The sequence below is a fragment of the Peromyscus eremicus genome, chromosome 1 (genome assembly GCF_949786415.1).
Source record: "Peromyscus eremicus chromosome 1, PerEre_H2_v1, whole genome shotgun sequence".
Classification (NCBI taxonomy): domain Eukaryota; kingdom Metazoa; phylum Chordata; class Mammalia; order Rodentia; family Cricetidae; genus Peromyscus; species Peromyscus eremicus.
In genome coordinates this window covers 117,645,784-117,659,337 of record NC_081416.1, presented here as the reverse complement: position 1 = coordinate 117,659,337, position 13,554 = coordinate 117,645,784, and the positions used below count along the sequence as shown (strand labels likewise).

General features: G+C 47.3%; 1 protein-coding gene across 1 annotated transcript in view; it reads right to left on the bottom strand.

Moving 5' to 3' along the window:
* Window positions 1-12,218, bottom strand: part of Crtc3 (CREB regulated transcription coactivator 3) — a 108,201-nt gene extending 95,983 nt beyond the window's left edge. Inside the window, exons 1-2 of the mRNA XM_059272371.1 lie at window positions 12,060-12,218; window positions 1,373-1,471 (exon numbers count right to left, since the gene is read on the bottom strand). Coding sequence (XP_059128354.1) covers window positions 1,373-1,471; window positions 12,060-12,191 — 231 coding nt within the window. The 5' untranslated portion in view covers window positions 12,192-12,218. The remainder of the gene's footprint in view (window positions 1-1,372; window positions 1,472-12,059) is intronic.
* Window positions 12,219-13,554: the final 1,336 nt, after the last annotated feature.

The window sequence follows — 13,554 nt, the reverse complement described above, 5'->3', positions numbered from 1 at the left end:
TAAGTATAAAATACACAACAGACTTCAAGACTCAGCACAGAACAATATGGGAACTCTCTTAGTTTTGTGTGTTGATTACATGTTGAAATGGTATCATGGTATATCTTGGGTTATATAAGTATTCAAATTATTTAAATGAAGCTGGGCATGCTGGCACATGCCTATGATCCCAGGACTTGGAGAGCCACAGTTAGAAAATCAAGAACTTAAGAGCAGGGCTGAAGATGTAGCTCAGCTGGTAGAGTGTTTGCCTAGCACAGCATTTACAAAAGTCCTAGGTCCCATCTTCAGTACCACAATAACCCCAGCACTTTGGAGACAGAGGCAGGAGGATGAGAAGTTCAAAGTTATCCTCACCTATATAGCTTAAGCTGCTCAAGACCAGTAAGAACCTGTCTCAAAAAAACAAAAACAAAAACAAAAAGTGAAAGAAAGAAAGAAAGAAAGAAAGAAAGAAAGAAAGAAAAAGAAAACTGAACAATAAGCTAGATGTCGCGAGATACCTGTATTCTCAGCACTCAGGAGGTACAGGCAGGAGGATCAGGACACTCTGAAGCCACCCTGGTCTACACAGCAAGTTCAGAGCAGCCAGGGCTATATAGACTCTATCTCAAAAACCCTAAGCTAAGGCCAGCAGAATACTGACAGGTCAAAGCACTTGTAAATATCTGATGACCTGAGTTCTATTCCCTGAACCCATGGTAGGAGACAACTGACCCTTGAAAGTTGTTCTCTGAAGCTGAGCATGGTAGTGCACACTTTTAATCCCAACACTCAGGAAACAGAGGCAGGTGGATCTCTGAGTTCGAGGCCAGCCTGGTCTACAGAGAGAGTCCCAGAACAGCCATGACTGCACAGAGAGACCCTGTCTCGAAAAATAAACAAAAAGAAAGTTGACCTCCACAGACATGCTGTGGCACAAGCCATGTCTATATACATACATGCATCATACATCCATACAATGATAATAAGTCTTAAAATAAATACTTTTTGTTTAAATTAAATATTAAACTTAATTTCACCAGTGTATTTTCCTTTAGTGTGGCTAGTAGGAAACTCTAACTTAAACATGTGGTTCAAGTTACAGTTTGGGGTGCTCTCTGTTTAGTTTTCTGATGATGCTGAGGACGGAACCAGGGCCTGGAACATGCTAAGCAAGTTCTCTTCACACATTTCAACTGGATGCTCAGCCTCTGACTACTTGTGACGTCACATCACCTTCCCTGGCAGACACTATGAAAGAATTTACTCCTGGACTTCCCAGAAGACCGACCTGCACTTAGGCTGAGGCCATTCTTCAAACGCTAATCTTCCCGGGGCGTATCTCTGTCTCTACACTCCCTCCAGTGTCACAAAGCAGGCAGTGGAGTACCTGGAACTCTGATGAGCTGCTCCGCAGCTGGTTCACGTTAGGTAGGGATCCCCCGTGGTACTGTGTAAGGCGCAGTTGCTGAAGCTTCTGAAACTGAACCTGGAAACAGAGTGATTTCAAGAACGTTCAGCAAAATCGGAAAGAGGCATCCAAGTACAGTATTTTGTAGAATGCTTTAAAAAAAAAAAGTCTTGGTTTCGATTTCTTTTTCTACTTAAGTGACCACAATCTTCAGGTTTCCAGAGCTTTCCGGGATCTGTCTCATTTGAGTTTTGTTTTGAGATATGGATCCACACAACTAGGATGACCTTACGCTCACTACGTAGCTAAGGATCCTGAGCCTCCTGCCTCTAACTCCTAGGTGGTAGGATTACAGGCGTGTGCCACCACAGCCTGGCTTCTTTCTGCTTAGTTTATGTTTTAGAAAGAATTTATGAATATCCCAAATGTCCTACACACCATGGTGTGTAGGCATGCAGGCACAACATTTAACAATAAAGACTTTTTAAAAGAAAATTAAGCTTTCTAAAAACCAAAAACATTGTTTCCTTTCCTTCTCCACAGACTTCCCCAATCCCATGTACATTTATGTGTCATAACTATGTATGAGGGGTCATAGCACAGATATAACTTGCTGGGAGATTTGTTTGTTTTGTTTTGTTTTTTCTTTCTTTCTTTTTTTTTAGCTGGATTCTCATATAGTTAAGCTAGCCTAAAACTCGTTATGTAGCAGAGGCGAGCCTTGAACTCCCAATACCCCAACCCCACTGCCACATCTCCTTCCCAAGTCCTGGGATAGCACCACCACTCAGCCAACATAGGTACCATCTTGCATACTTACATCATGAGCCTTTTCTAGACCATTATATATTCATTCTCTCTCTCTCTCTCTCTCTCTCTCTCTCTCTCTCTCTCTCTCTCTCTCTGTAATTTTTAATGGCTATGTAACATTTATTTTCCTGAAATCTAACTCACTCTAAGCGTGAGTGACTATTCAATCTCTAGATATGGACTCATCAAAGGAGGCCACGGCAGGCTAATAAGATAACTTAATGGTGGGAGGACTTGCCACCAAGCCTGATGACCCAAGTTTGATCCCCAGGCTCATATGGTGGAAGGAGGGAACCAACTCCAGCAAGCTGTCCTCTGACCTCCACATGTGTGCCATGTGTGCACGTGCATACACACACACACACACACACTTGTAACACAAATATTTAATGAAGGAGGCCAAGCAAGCAGGCATCAAGCAGTAGTCTACAGATTTCCCAGCTTCATTCTTACTTTCAGAGGGCAGTCAACCGTCATAGCTCTTCTAAGCCCCACAGTGATGCAGTTTGCTCTTCATGAGTTCTGCTTCTAAAATAATACATTAACTGTGAATTATACAACCCTTGACTTACAATTCATACAAGGGAAAAAGGTCCTAGAGAGACGCCTGAGGCAGATTCTTAGCCTCCCATTACTCTGTCCTTTAATTATGAAATGAAGTACACCAGACCTGAGCCCTTAGGGTAGGCCAGGTGTTGTCCTTAGATACCTGGTCCACTTCACCCTTAGCTTTCTGCACAATAATGCAGAGAAACTGCATTACCCTGCATTACAGACCAGAGAACCCAGATGCAGGTAAGTTCAATGTCCTTCCCAAGGCCAAGCCACAGCTGCTTCATTCAAAACCCACACTCCTATTTCTACCATGCTCTGTTTCTGTTTTCCATTTCTCCCTTAATGATTATACTATTTATTATTATTATTATTATTTAAAATATCTGATACAGTGTAGGAGCTGGAGTAACAACTCAGCAGTTAAGAAAGTGTATTGTTCTCGCAGATGATCCAGGGTCAGGTGCCGACCTATATCAGGCAGCTCACAACGTCCTATAATTCCAGTTCGAGAGCCTCCGAGAGCACTTCCACACACATAAACTCGCACAGGCACACATACACATAAATTTTAAAATTAATTATCAAAAATTATCTAATACAATATAAATATTCTGTAAGTATGATGGTAAGGAAATTATAACAAGAAAAATTCAATGACCATACGATTTACAAAGTCTGAAAGATTCACAATTCATTGTGGAGCCTATGAATCTCTGATCTATGAACACCTACTATGAAAGCTTTCAGATACACAGAAGATAGAAATGACTGGAATGAAATCATCTTCTATCTATCCAACAGCTTCTATGATTACCAACTGAGACATCATCATTGCCTCCTTCACTACCTTTGGTACCCTAAGAGAAATCCCAGACGTGATGATATTCCTTAATTTAATATGCATATTCAAAAAGTAAGTACACATATTTGTTTGTAGATTTTAAAGGCGTATGAGGAAGCCCTTGGGTGTCTTTAACTTCCTTGTACTCACAGTACTTGATTTCTCAATATGCTGTATAGGGAGACATATTAATTATGTGTATATATTAATCCAAACTCAGATCTCATAGTCAAATCTGAAGACTCAGTAAGCTATTTCTGCCTCTGAGCCAAGTTTAAGAATAAAGCCAGCTTTCCACTTACTATTCTAAATGCACTTACTAGAAGCATTTGACCCCCAATCCTTGAAATGCTACGGCAGGATTCTTGGTTACCTTCATCTAAAGCCTTGCATTCCTTCTTCAAAGAATCACCCAATCCATTTCTTCATTTATATAAAGACTTAATTGGGTGTTAGATTCCATGCCAGGCACAAGCTTACAGCGTACACACCTGCCAAAGCTCCTCCTCCTGAGAGTTCCCACAAAGGTCAACCCTTACCCAAAAGCCTTGACACTTGAGCCAGGCTGAAGCCAGCTGGGGACCTGCCTTCAACTGTACTTGAGGCCCTTGCAGAGGACCCCGCAACTGCTTACCCTCTGGAGGAGCCTCTCTCCAGAACCTTCAAAGGCTGTGTGACACCAGAACGAGCTCTCATGTGGCTAGCCAAGTCATCCCGTGCCCTTCACAAAGGATATAAGGGTAAATATAAAAATACGATGGTGTTACGTGAATTACGGAGACCTGGACAAGTTCTCGGGCTACCATTTCTGTAGATGTTCTCAGCTACCTCTAAAACCTTTCGGTTATTTTGACACTTTCCTCTTTTGAAATTCTGAATCATCAAACTAGAAGGAAACTTGAGACTGAATTCAACACCTCCGTGCTTACAGATAATGAAAATAAGGGCTAAAGAATGGCTAGACTAAGGCAGAGGTCACGGACTGGCAGCCCACAGGGAGTTCTGACTCCATCAGTGTTTTCAACTTCAAGTTTAGAACCTGGGAGTCTGCATAAAATCCAGACTTCTGACTTCACTGACTGAAAGAGCAAACAACACTAAATTCGTGTGTGTGTGTGTGTGTGTGTGTGTGTGTGTGTGCACGTTCATGCATTTTGAACACGTAGTTGTGCATTTGTGTGGGCAGTTTTCAGAAAGCAGAGTTGACCATCTCTTTGCCCATGTGGGTCCTGGGGACTGGACTCAAGTCCGCAGGGCGGCCAGCAAGTGCCTTTACCGGCAGAGCCGGCTCACTAGCCCTAACTCATACTCTTGCCTGACAACACTGCCTGCTCCTCACCCAGGGCCGTGATTGTTTGCCCCAGGCCTCCATAAGCCCTGTCATCCACCTCTGTGGCTAAGGATTAGCTACCTTTTGCCATCAATTCCTGGTCCTTCCATTCATTTTCCTTATCTACCTCACGCTGAAACAATCATTAGCATGATCTGGCCTACGGTCACACACTTTAGCAGAATTTCTTCTAATGCCTGTATAAAGGAGACAGAACCTGCTCTAATCCTTTTCTGGAAAAGTCTCACAATAGTCAACACAATCCTAATCAAAATCCCAGCAGGGAGCTGGGAGCATAGCTCAGCAGCAGAGCACAGTTTAGCATACTGAAGGCTCAATCTCCAGGACCAAACAGAAATAAAAGTGAAAAAAAAAAACCCAGCCAGTCTTATATTTATAGACTGACAAGATAATTCTAAGATTTATGTAAGTACAAATGGCCCAGTTTAGTGGGCAATATTTTTAAAGATTTATTTTTTTTTAATTATGTGTCTATGTAGGGGAATGGACACATATGAGTGCAGGTGCATACAGAGTCCAAAAGATCACTGGGTCCCCTGGAGTTGGAGTTACAGTCAGTTATGAGCTGTGGCTGCTGGGAACCAAACTTGGGTCCTCTGCAAAAGTAGCACATGGTCTTAGCCCCGGAGCCATCTCTCCAGCCCCGAGAGTAATTTTTAAGAAGGGCTAAGTTACAAGATTTAAGTTAATAGTTTCAAGATCTACTATAAAGCTATAGTAACCCAGTATGCTGTTGTAAACAAGTCTAGGGTGGAAATAATGGCTGAGTGCTAGGGTACTGCCTAGCATGTATGAACCCTCAGGTTCAATCCCAGGAGGTGGGGTAGAGAGAAAGGTCAGGAAACGTGACAGAGAGTACAAAGACAGATGGACAGACACAGACACACACACACACACACACACACACACACACACACACACACACACACCCCTTTTACTAGGGGAAAGATTTTGAGCACACAGACATCAGTGTACCACCCGGATTCAGTCCTAGCTCTGCCCTTACCAGCCTTATAAAGAAACGTCCCTAAGCCTCAGTTTACTCTATTCACAAAATAATGGAAAATCTAGACAGATAAACCACAAGGTCATTTTGAAAACTGTGTGAGATAAAAAGTGAAGAGATCAGCATAGGACCGGTCACAGAGCCTCAGATTTAAGCCAAACCTGGTCTTTCCAGGTTTTTCTCTCTACTCTTGGCTCAGAGGCCTCACCATTCTACAGCATATCCATTGCTTGTTTTAACAGAAAACCAAGGAACGGACTGAGCTGGGGGATGTGGCTCACCTGGGGGAGGACTTGTCTAACATTTGAGTCCCCAGTGTTCGCTCCTCAGTGCAGTATAAGCTAGGTACGGCGGTACACATCTGTAATCTAACATCTAGATATGGAGGCAGGAGGGTCAGGGGTTCAAGGTCATTTTTTTTTAAGATTTATTTATTTATTATGTATACAGTGTTCTGTCTGCATGTACGCCTGCAGGCCAGAAAAGGGCATCAGATCCTATTACGGATGGTTGTGAGCCACCATGTGGGTGCTGGGAATTGAACTCAGGACCTCTGGAAGAGCATCCAGTGCTCTTAACCTCTGAGCCATCTCTCCAGCCCTCAATGTCATTTTTGACAACAGTGAGTCTCAGGCCACTATTAAGGCTATATGAGACCTTGTCATAAAAAAAGAGAAAAACAAGTTGCCCTTCACAGCCAAGCACCTTGAAGTTTCCAACAGTCTCCCTCTCTGTCCACCCATCCCTCCACACCGTGCAATCCACCTTCCACAGCGTCCGCACATGCAGCGGTAACTGATGGCCTGCACACCATGAGACCAAAGGACACGTCGTTATCATGCAGCAGCACTGGCCAAGCTGGCGGACATCCCTCCTCTTCACAGCAACCCCTCTGGCCTTTCTCCGGCCATTCTAGCTGTCCTTTAGCCTTTGATGGCTCCTTGTCCTCTATCTCCCCTTTAAACAGCTGGGCTCTTGGCTTCTAGGCCCTCTTCACACTTCACTTTACAGCAGGGGACAAATTCAAGTCTGAGGGAGGGAAGCCAAGTCAGCAGGGCAATCTGGAGCATCATGAGGCATGTCACCATGAGGTGGTGGGGACTGTGGCCGACGGAAGACCACCACATGTCCTATTTAATGGGGCATCACCAGACTACTGCTGCTATGCTTTCCGAAATATGATGGAAAGGCCAGTGAGATGACTCGGCAGGTAAAGGCACTGGCTGTGAGGCCTGAAGACGAAAGTTTGGCCCTCAGGACCCATATGGCGGAAGGAGAAAACTGACTGCTGCCAACTGCCCTCTGACCTCCACAGGCATGTGCATGTACATATGACCCCCACCGCGCGCGCGCGCACACACACACACACACACACACACCAAAGGGAATAAACGTAAAAAGAGGAGCTAAAGAGATTGCCCAGAAGATAAGAGCACTTCCTGCTCTTGCAGAGGACCAGGCGAGGTTCCCAGCACCAGTGTGGCAGCCTGCAACCTTCCCTAACTCCAGTTCCAGGGGATCCAGGACCTTCTCTGGCCTTGTGAGCACTATTTTTAATGTAAAAAGAAAGACATGTGAGAAGGATGCTGCTAAGTGATCTCATTTTCCAAAATTCAGAGGCTGGATTTTAATGTACAATCCCATTGCTCATTGCTGGCCCTCATTAAACAGACACAGACAGACAGACAGACAGACAGACAGACACACACACACACACACACACACACACTTTGGGCCAAGAAATCAAAATAAAAATATGTCAGAGAGCCAAAAATAGGGTGTAGGCCAACAGTCTGTTTGTACTTTGTGTGTGTGTGTGTGGGGGGGTGCTTTCTTTTGTTTGAAATAGGGTAAGCTGACCTCCAACTTCCTATGTAGCTAAGGATGACTTTACATTTCTCATCCTCCTGCTTCAACTTCCCAAGTGCTGGGATTCCAAGTATGAGTCACCACACCTGGTTTATGCTGGGGACCAAACTCAGGACCTGGAGCATTCAATGCAGGCACCCTACCACTAGGATGTGGCCTCTTCCCAAGCAGCCAAATTTCCTGTGGCTAAACTCTGAAGAGCCCCAAATTTGTATCATCACCCAGCCTTCCTTCCTGAGCCCCAGGTCCAAACAAACCAATGCCTGCTGGACATGCTTTCCGAGCCTCGAAGACCCCCTCAAACTCAGGACCTCTTCACAGCCACACCCTGCTCCTGCCAGAGGTCTCTCTGAAGGACCTGGTGTGCCTGAAGCTTGAAGCCTGGGGATCATCTGGGCCCTCCCCTCTTACCGGTCTCACTTCTCCAAAGCTCCTCCCACTTTCTAAATATCGGTCAGCTCACCCTTACCCCAGTCAAAGCCACCAAGCCCCTGCCTGAGCTTACTGTTACAGCCTTGAAACAGCTTCTCCACCGTGGCCTCCTAGATTCTAACGCTACTCTGGAGCTCGAGGGATCCTTTAAGATACAAATCAATCCAGGTTCAACCTCTTCAATGGCCTACTATTGTCCTAAGATCAAGTCCCAAATCCCATCTCTACAATCCGATCCTGTGAAGTCTCCAGCATCTCAAATCTCTCTTCTAATCCGCCTGCTGGACCTTAGGACTCTGCCTGAAGCACACTCCCTTCTCACACACATATCCCCACATTCCTTCCCCATACCAGTGATCCTTTAGGCCATCAGAAGTGGCATGGACTTTCTCCTACACATGCCCAGAGCTCCAGCTACTTCCTTTTTATAACATTCACCCAAATGGGTCTTCACTCCTTAAAAATCTTCCTCTCTAGAGCCTAACATCCATCAGAAGACTGTTGCTAGTCCACTACGGCATCCCAATTAACCCTAACCCAGGCACACACTACAGACACAGCACTTGTGAGCACACTAAGGAGACTGTCTGAGGAAACACCTTGTCTTACCTGCATTGCACACACATACCGCAAACAGTCCATTAACTCCACCAGCAGCATCCAACTCACAAACAACACAGAAATAATGGACAACACAGCACTCTTCCCACGCAGACCTGCCTCGAATTTCCTCCTGCTCCTTACCAGGAAATCCTCCTAGTACCCCCTTCTTAAAACTTTTTCACTGCTTGCCAGACATGGTGGAACATGCCTTTAATCCCAGTACTCAGGAGGCAGAGACAGGAGAATACCAGAGTTCGAGGTCAGCCCGGTCTACAGAGCAAGTTCCAGGACAGTCAGAGCTACACAGAGCCCAGTCTTGAAAAACCAAAACCCGCCCAGCAGTGGTGGTGCATGCCTTTAATCCCAGCACTCGGGAGGCAGAGGCAGGCAGATCTCTGTGAGTTCCAGGACAGGCTCCAAAGTTACACAGAGAAACCCTGTCTCGAAAAACCAAAACCAAACAAACAAACAAAACCTTTCATGCTGCTTTCTGATGCAGCTGAACCACTAAAGCTGGAAAGAAAAAAATTCTCCAAAATCTAGCGCTTCCTAGGTTCTCAACCTTCCTAACACTGTGACCCTTTAATACAGTTCATGTTGTGCTGACCCCCAACCATAAAATTACTCAGTTGTTACTCAATAACTGTAATGTTTCCATTGCTATGAATTGTAAATATCAGATATGAGAGCCCTGTGGGGTCGCAAGCCACAGGTTGAATATCCTACCTACCTGGAAAGTGAAGTTCAAGTCCAGCTCTGAAAGGCTGGCTGTGATTACACTGAGAATTTGGAAGCTTGACAGTCTTGAGAAGAAAGGGTACCTAGATCAGTTTCAATGCCTGCCCACCAGTAACAAGTCTTCTATAAGCAGTAAGGAAGGTCAGAATAGCAGCCAGCCAGTTACCCTCTATGAACTAGATGGTTTGTTCTCCAAATGAGAATAAGCTCATATATTTGAGGGTCTAGGAGTTCTTTATGAGAAGTGATTTCTTAGGGAAACAATCCTTTAAATGCAGAATAAACAAAAACTCCTGGGTAAAACCAGTGTTGTTACTTGTGTATGTGTGAATACAATGGAACCAACCGGTCAGGGAGAAAACACAAGGAGAATTAACATGCAAATGATTCCCTGTGCCAGGTAAAGGGCAAAGTGACATAATTTTGTAGTTATTAGCAGAAAATAGCAATTGGATTAGCCTGTAAGCCACAGTTGATCAGGCTTGCTAAAGTCAACACAGTCACACAGAGAGCCTCGGTTCAGTTCAGCAGAATAGCATTTATCACACTAAATTAAATTTTACTTCGATTTATTGCATTTGTAACCTTCAGTTTATGCTGCACAAATAAATGTTTTGGTTTACAGGTGTATCACAGCTCTACCCAAAGAACTTCATACACAAGTTTATGTGTGAACACACATGAGTAAAATCATAATCAGGTGAACATTAAGAATTTGTGAGGATTTTTTTATGTTTAAAAATCTGAGCCAGACATGATGGCGCAGGCCTATGATCCCAGCATTTACGAAGCTAAGGAAAAAGGATGGCAAGCTAGAAGCCGGCTGGGCTATAGAGTGCCACCTTGTCTCATAAAAATAAAAATAATTTGTGAATTACTTATGGCCTCACCTTGAAGGATGATTTAAAGGGGACTCAAAAATCACATGAGTGATTGGATCAACTCTAGGTACACAGACACATATAGAGCACGTGTTTGTGTATAACATATGCCTTTAAGCATCACAACACAGGCCTTACATTAATCCATGGCTTTTACCCACACATTCTCTTCAATGTGTTCTAAACTTGTCAAATTCAACCTAATCAAGGTCACGAAATGTAAAGGCCTGTGGATGCCAACTGGTAAGGGGTGGAGCTGGTCAGGGCACGAGCAAATTTTTTCTTAAAACATTCTTTCTCCATCCTTTTTTTTTTTTTTTTTGTCTTAGCTACACCAGAAGAAAACATTACATAAATATTATATTACAAATGGTCTCGGTGTGGGGGACTGTGCCAGTGAGTGCTGTGGCTTGTATTATAGCAAAATAAAAATAGAGCTCATACTCCACTTGAGAGTGGCAACATGAGAATTCAAGATTGTTACCAGGTCTCTCAATTTTTAAAGTAAATTTAATGTATATTACAAATTTATATTAGTTCAGTTTGTGCTAAATTTAATATTTAAAGAAAAACTCCCTATTTTAAAACCCTGGCCACAGATTTTTTTTTTTTTTTTTAAGTTCCTGAACACTATGGTGGCCAAAAAAATAGTATGTCTGCAAATCAGGGAGCCGGGAAACCACCAGTTTGCAATCTGCCCTCACGTCTCCTTCCAGCTGCCCACCCCCAGCATCTTCCCGGCTTCTGCCATCTGACAACGTGCCTTCAAGGCCAGCCCTCAGGATCCTCAAGGCTGCCCACTCCCACGTCGACCCTCTGCGGTCCTGCACAGACACTCCTGCTCTCAGATCCTCTGCAGCTCTGCTCCAGTGACCTGGCCTCCCAGCCGTTTGTCCCGACTTGCTCCCTACTCGGTCCTCTGGGTCCCTCCTCAGTCCCCGTCTACGCCCGGGACCCCGTCCGTCCCACTCAACATCTGATGTCGAACAAACACACCGGACCACGTAAAGCACCCTCCAAGAGGCGAAAGGGGGAAAGCCACCAACTCGTCACGGAATCACATCGCGGTACCAAGGCCCCCTGCCACTCGGGCCAGCCGTCCATTCACTTGTGCGCGCACCGAGCTCTCCCCCGGGGAGGATGCGCGACCCTCGAGCCCCCGAGGCCTTCCAGGCCGACAGTCAAGGGCTCGTGGGCGGTGGGTGTCCAGAGCACCGAGGAGCCGCACCGAGGAGCCGCACCGCCCGAACCGGGCGAGTCTCGGTCCAGCCTCAGCGCTGCGTGCGATTTCCTCTCGGGGTCATCCTCCCGCTTAGGCCGCCCGGCCCCGCCGCCCGCCTTGCCCCCGGCTCCGCCGTTTCCAGCTCCCCGCACCGAAGGCCCGGGCGACCCTCGCACCTCCACCGAGATCGCGAGCCGCACTTGGTGTCGCCAGGCCGGCCAGAGCCGAGGCCGCAGCCGCCCGGGCCCCGCTCCCCTATCGCGGCCCCCGCCCCGCCGCCGCCGCCGCCGCCGTCTCGGCCGCAGCGACCTCTCCCCCGCCTCCTTCCAGCACCGCCCGCGGCGGCCCCGGCTCTCACCCGCGACAGGGTGAGGTCGGTCATGAGCTGCTCGAAGGCCCGCGTCTCCTCGGCCTGCCGCTGCGTGTGCAGCGCGATCTTCTCACTGAACTTCCGCGGGTTGGCGCTGCCCGAGCCCGGCGAGGCGGCCATGGCGCGCGCCCCGCGCCGGCGGGCTAGGCAGACGGCAGGCGCGGGGGCCCCGCGGCTCGGCCCACCCGGTCGCTCCGCAGGCCGCCCGAGCCGACGCCCGAAGCCTGTCCTCCGGCGCGACCCGGCAGAGGAGCCGCCGCGGCCCCGGAGCCCAGCGAGCGGCCGGGAGCGCGCCGAGGTCCGCCCCCACGCGCCGGCCCCGCCCTCGGCGCGGCCTGCCTGCTGGGCCTCCCGGCCCCGAAGCCCGGCCTCCCGCGGTCCCGTCGGGCCTCCCCGCCGCCGAGCCCGACCTCCCGCGCGCGGACGGCGCTGAGCCCGCCGTCCCCAGCCTGGTGGTCCCCTTCACACCTACATCCCGTCGGCAAAGCTAAACCGCGCCCATGTGTGGGCGCCGCTGGGTACCACTGCCCACATCCTCCGGCTTCGGGATGGACTTTGGATTTAGGGGACTCGCTGAGAAGAGGGGTGTGCCGATCAATACACCTACGCTCTTCCAGCGAGCGTGATTTAGTTGGCGGGTGCAACCTGATCGACCTCACTTGGAGGAGTTTTCCACAGAGCGTACCTGGGGACCTCATTGGAACGGCCTGGAGGCTAACGACTGCCTCCTCCTACCCATTCCGGTTTAGTTTCCTGGTGGCCTTCTGAGGTCACCATCACCACCACCACCACCAAAATCAGCCTAAGCCTGGATCTCAGTTTCTAACCCTAACTCCTCCTGTTTTACACCAACTAGAGACGCTATGCAGGCCACAGCAGCCCTGTCACTTACAGCTGGAGCGCCAGCCCCCCTACTTTGCAAATGCCCCTGTGGTGTCTACAAAACCTCAGCTTCAGGCAGTACCAATTCTACCTTTTTTTTTTTTTTTTTTTAAGATTCGTTTTATTTTTAACTATGTGTAAGTGTGTGGACATGTGTATGCAGTTGCCCATGGATATCAGAGAAGCCAGACGACCCTGGACTGGGAACCAAACTCGGGTCCTCTGCAAGAGCAGTATATACTTTTTTTTTTTTTTAAGTTTAGTTTTTTTCCAGACAGGATTTCTCTATGTAGCCCTGGCTGTCCTGGAACTCACACTGTAGACCAGACTGGCCTCGAACTCACAAATATCCGCCTGTCTCTGCCTCCCAAGTGCTGGGACTCTCTTAACATAGTGGTTCTCAACCTTCAAATGCTGCGACCCTTTAATACAGTTCCTCATGTAGTGACCCCCAACCATACACTATTTTCATTGCTAGTTAATAACTAATTTTGCTACGGTTGTGAATCGTAATGTAAATATCTGATATGCAACCCTTGTGAAAGAGTCCTTCAACCCCAGAGGGGTCCCGACCCATAGGCTGAGAACCACTGTCTTAAAA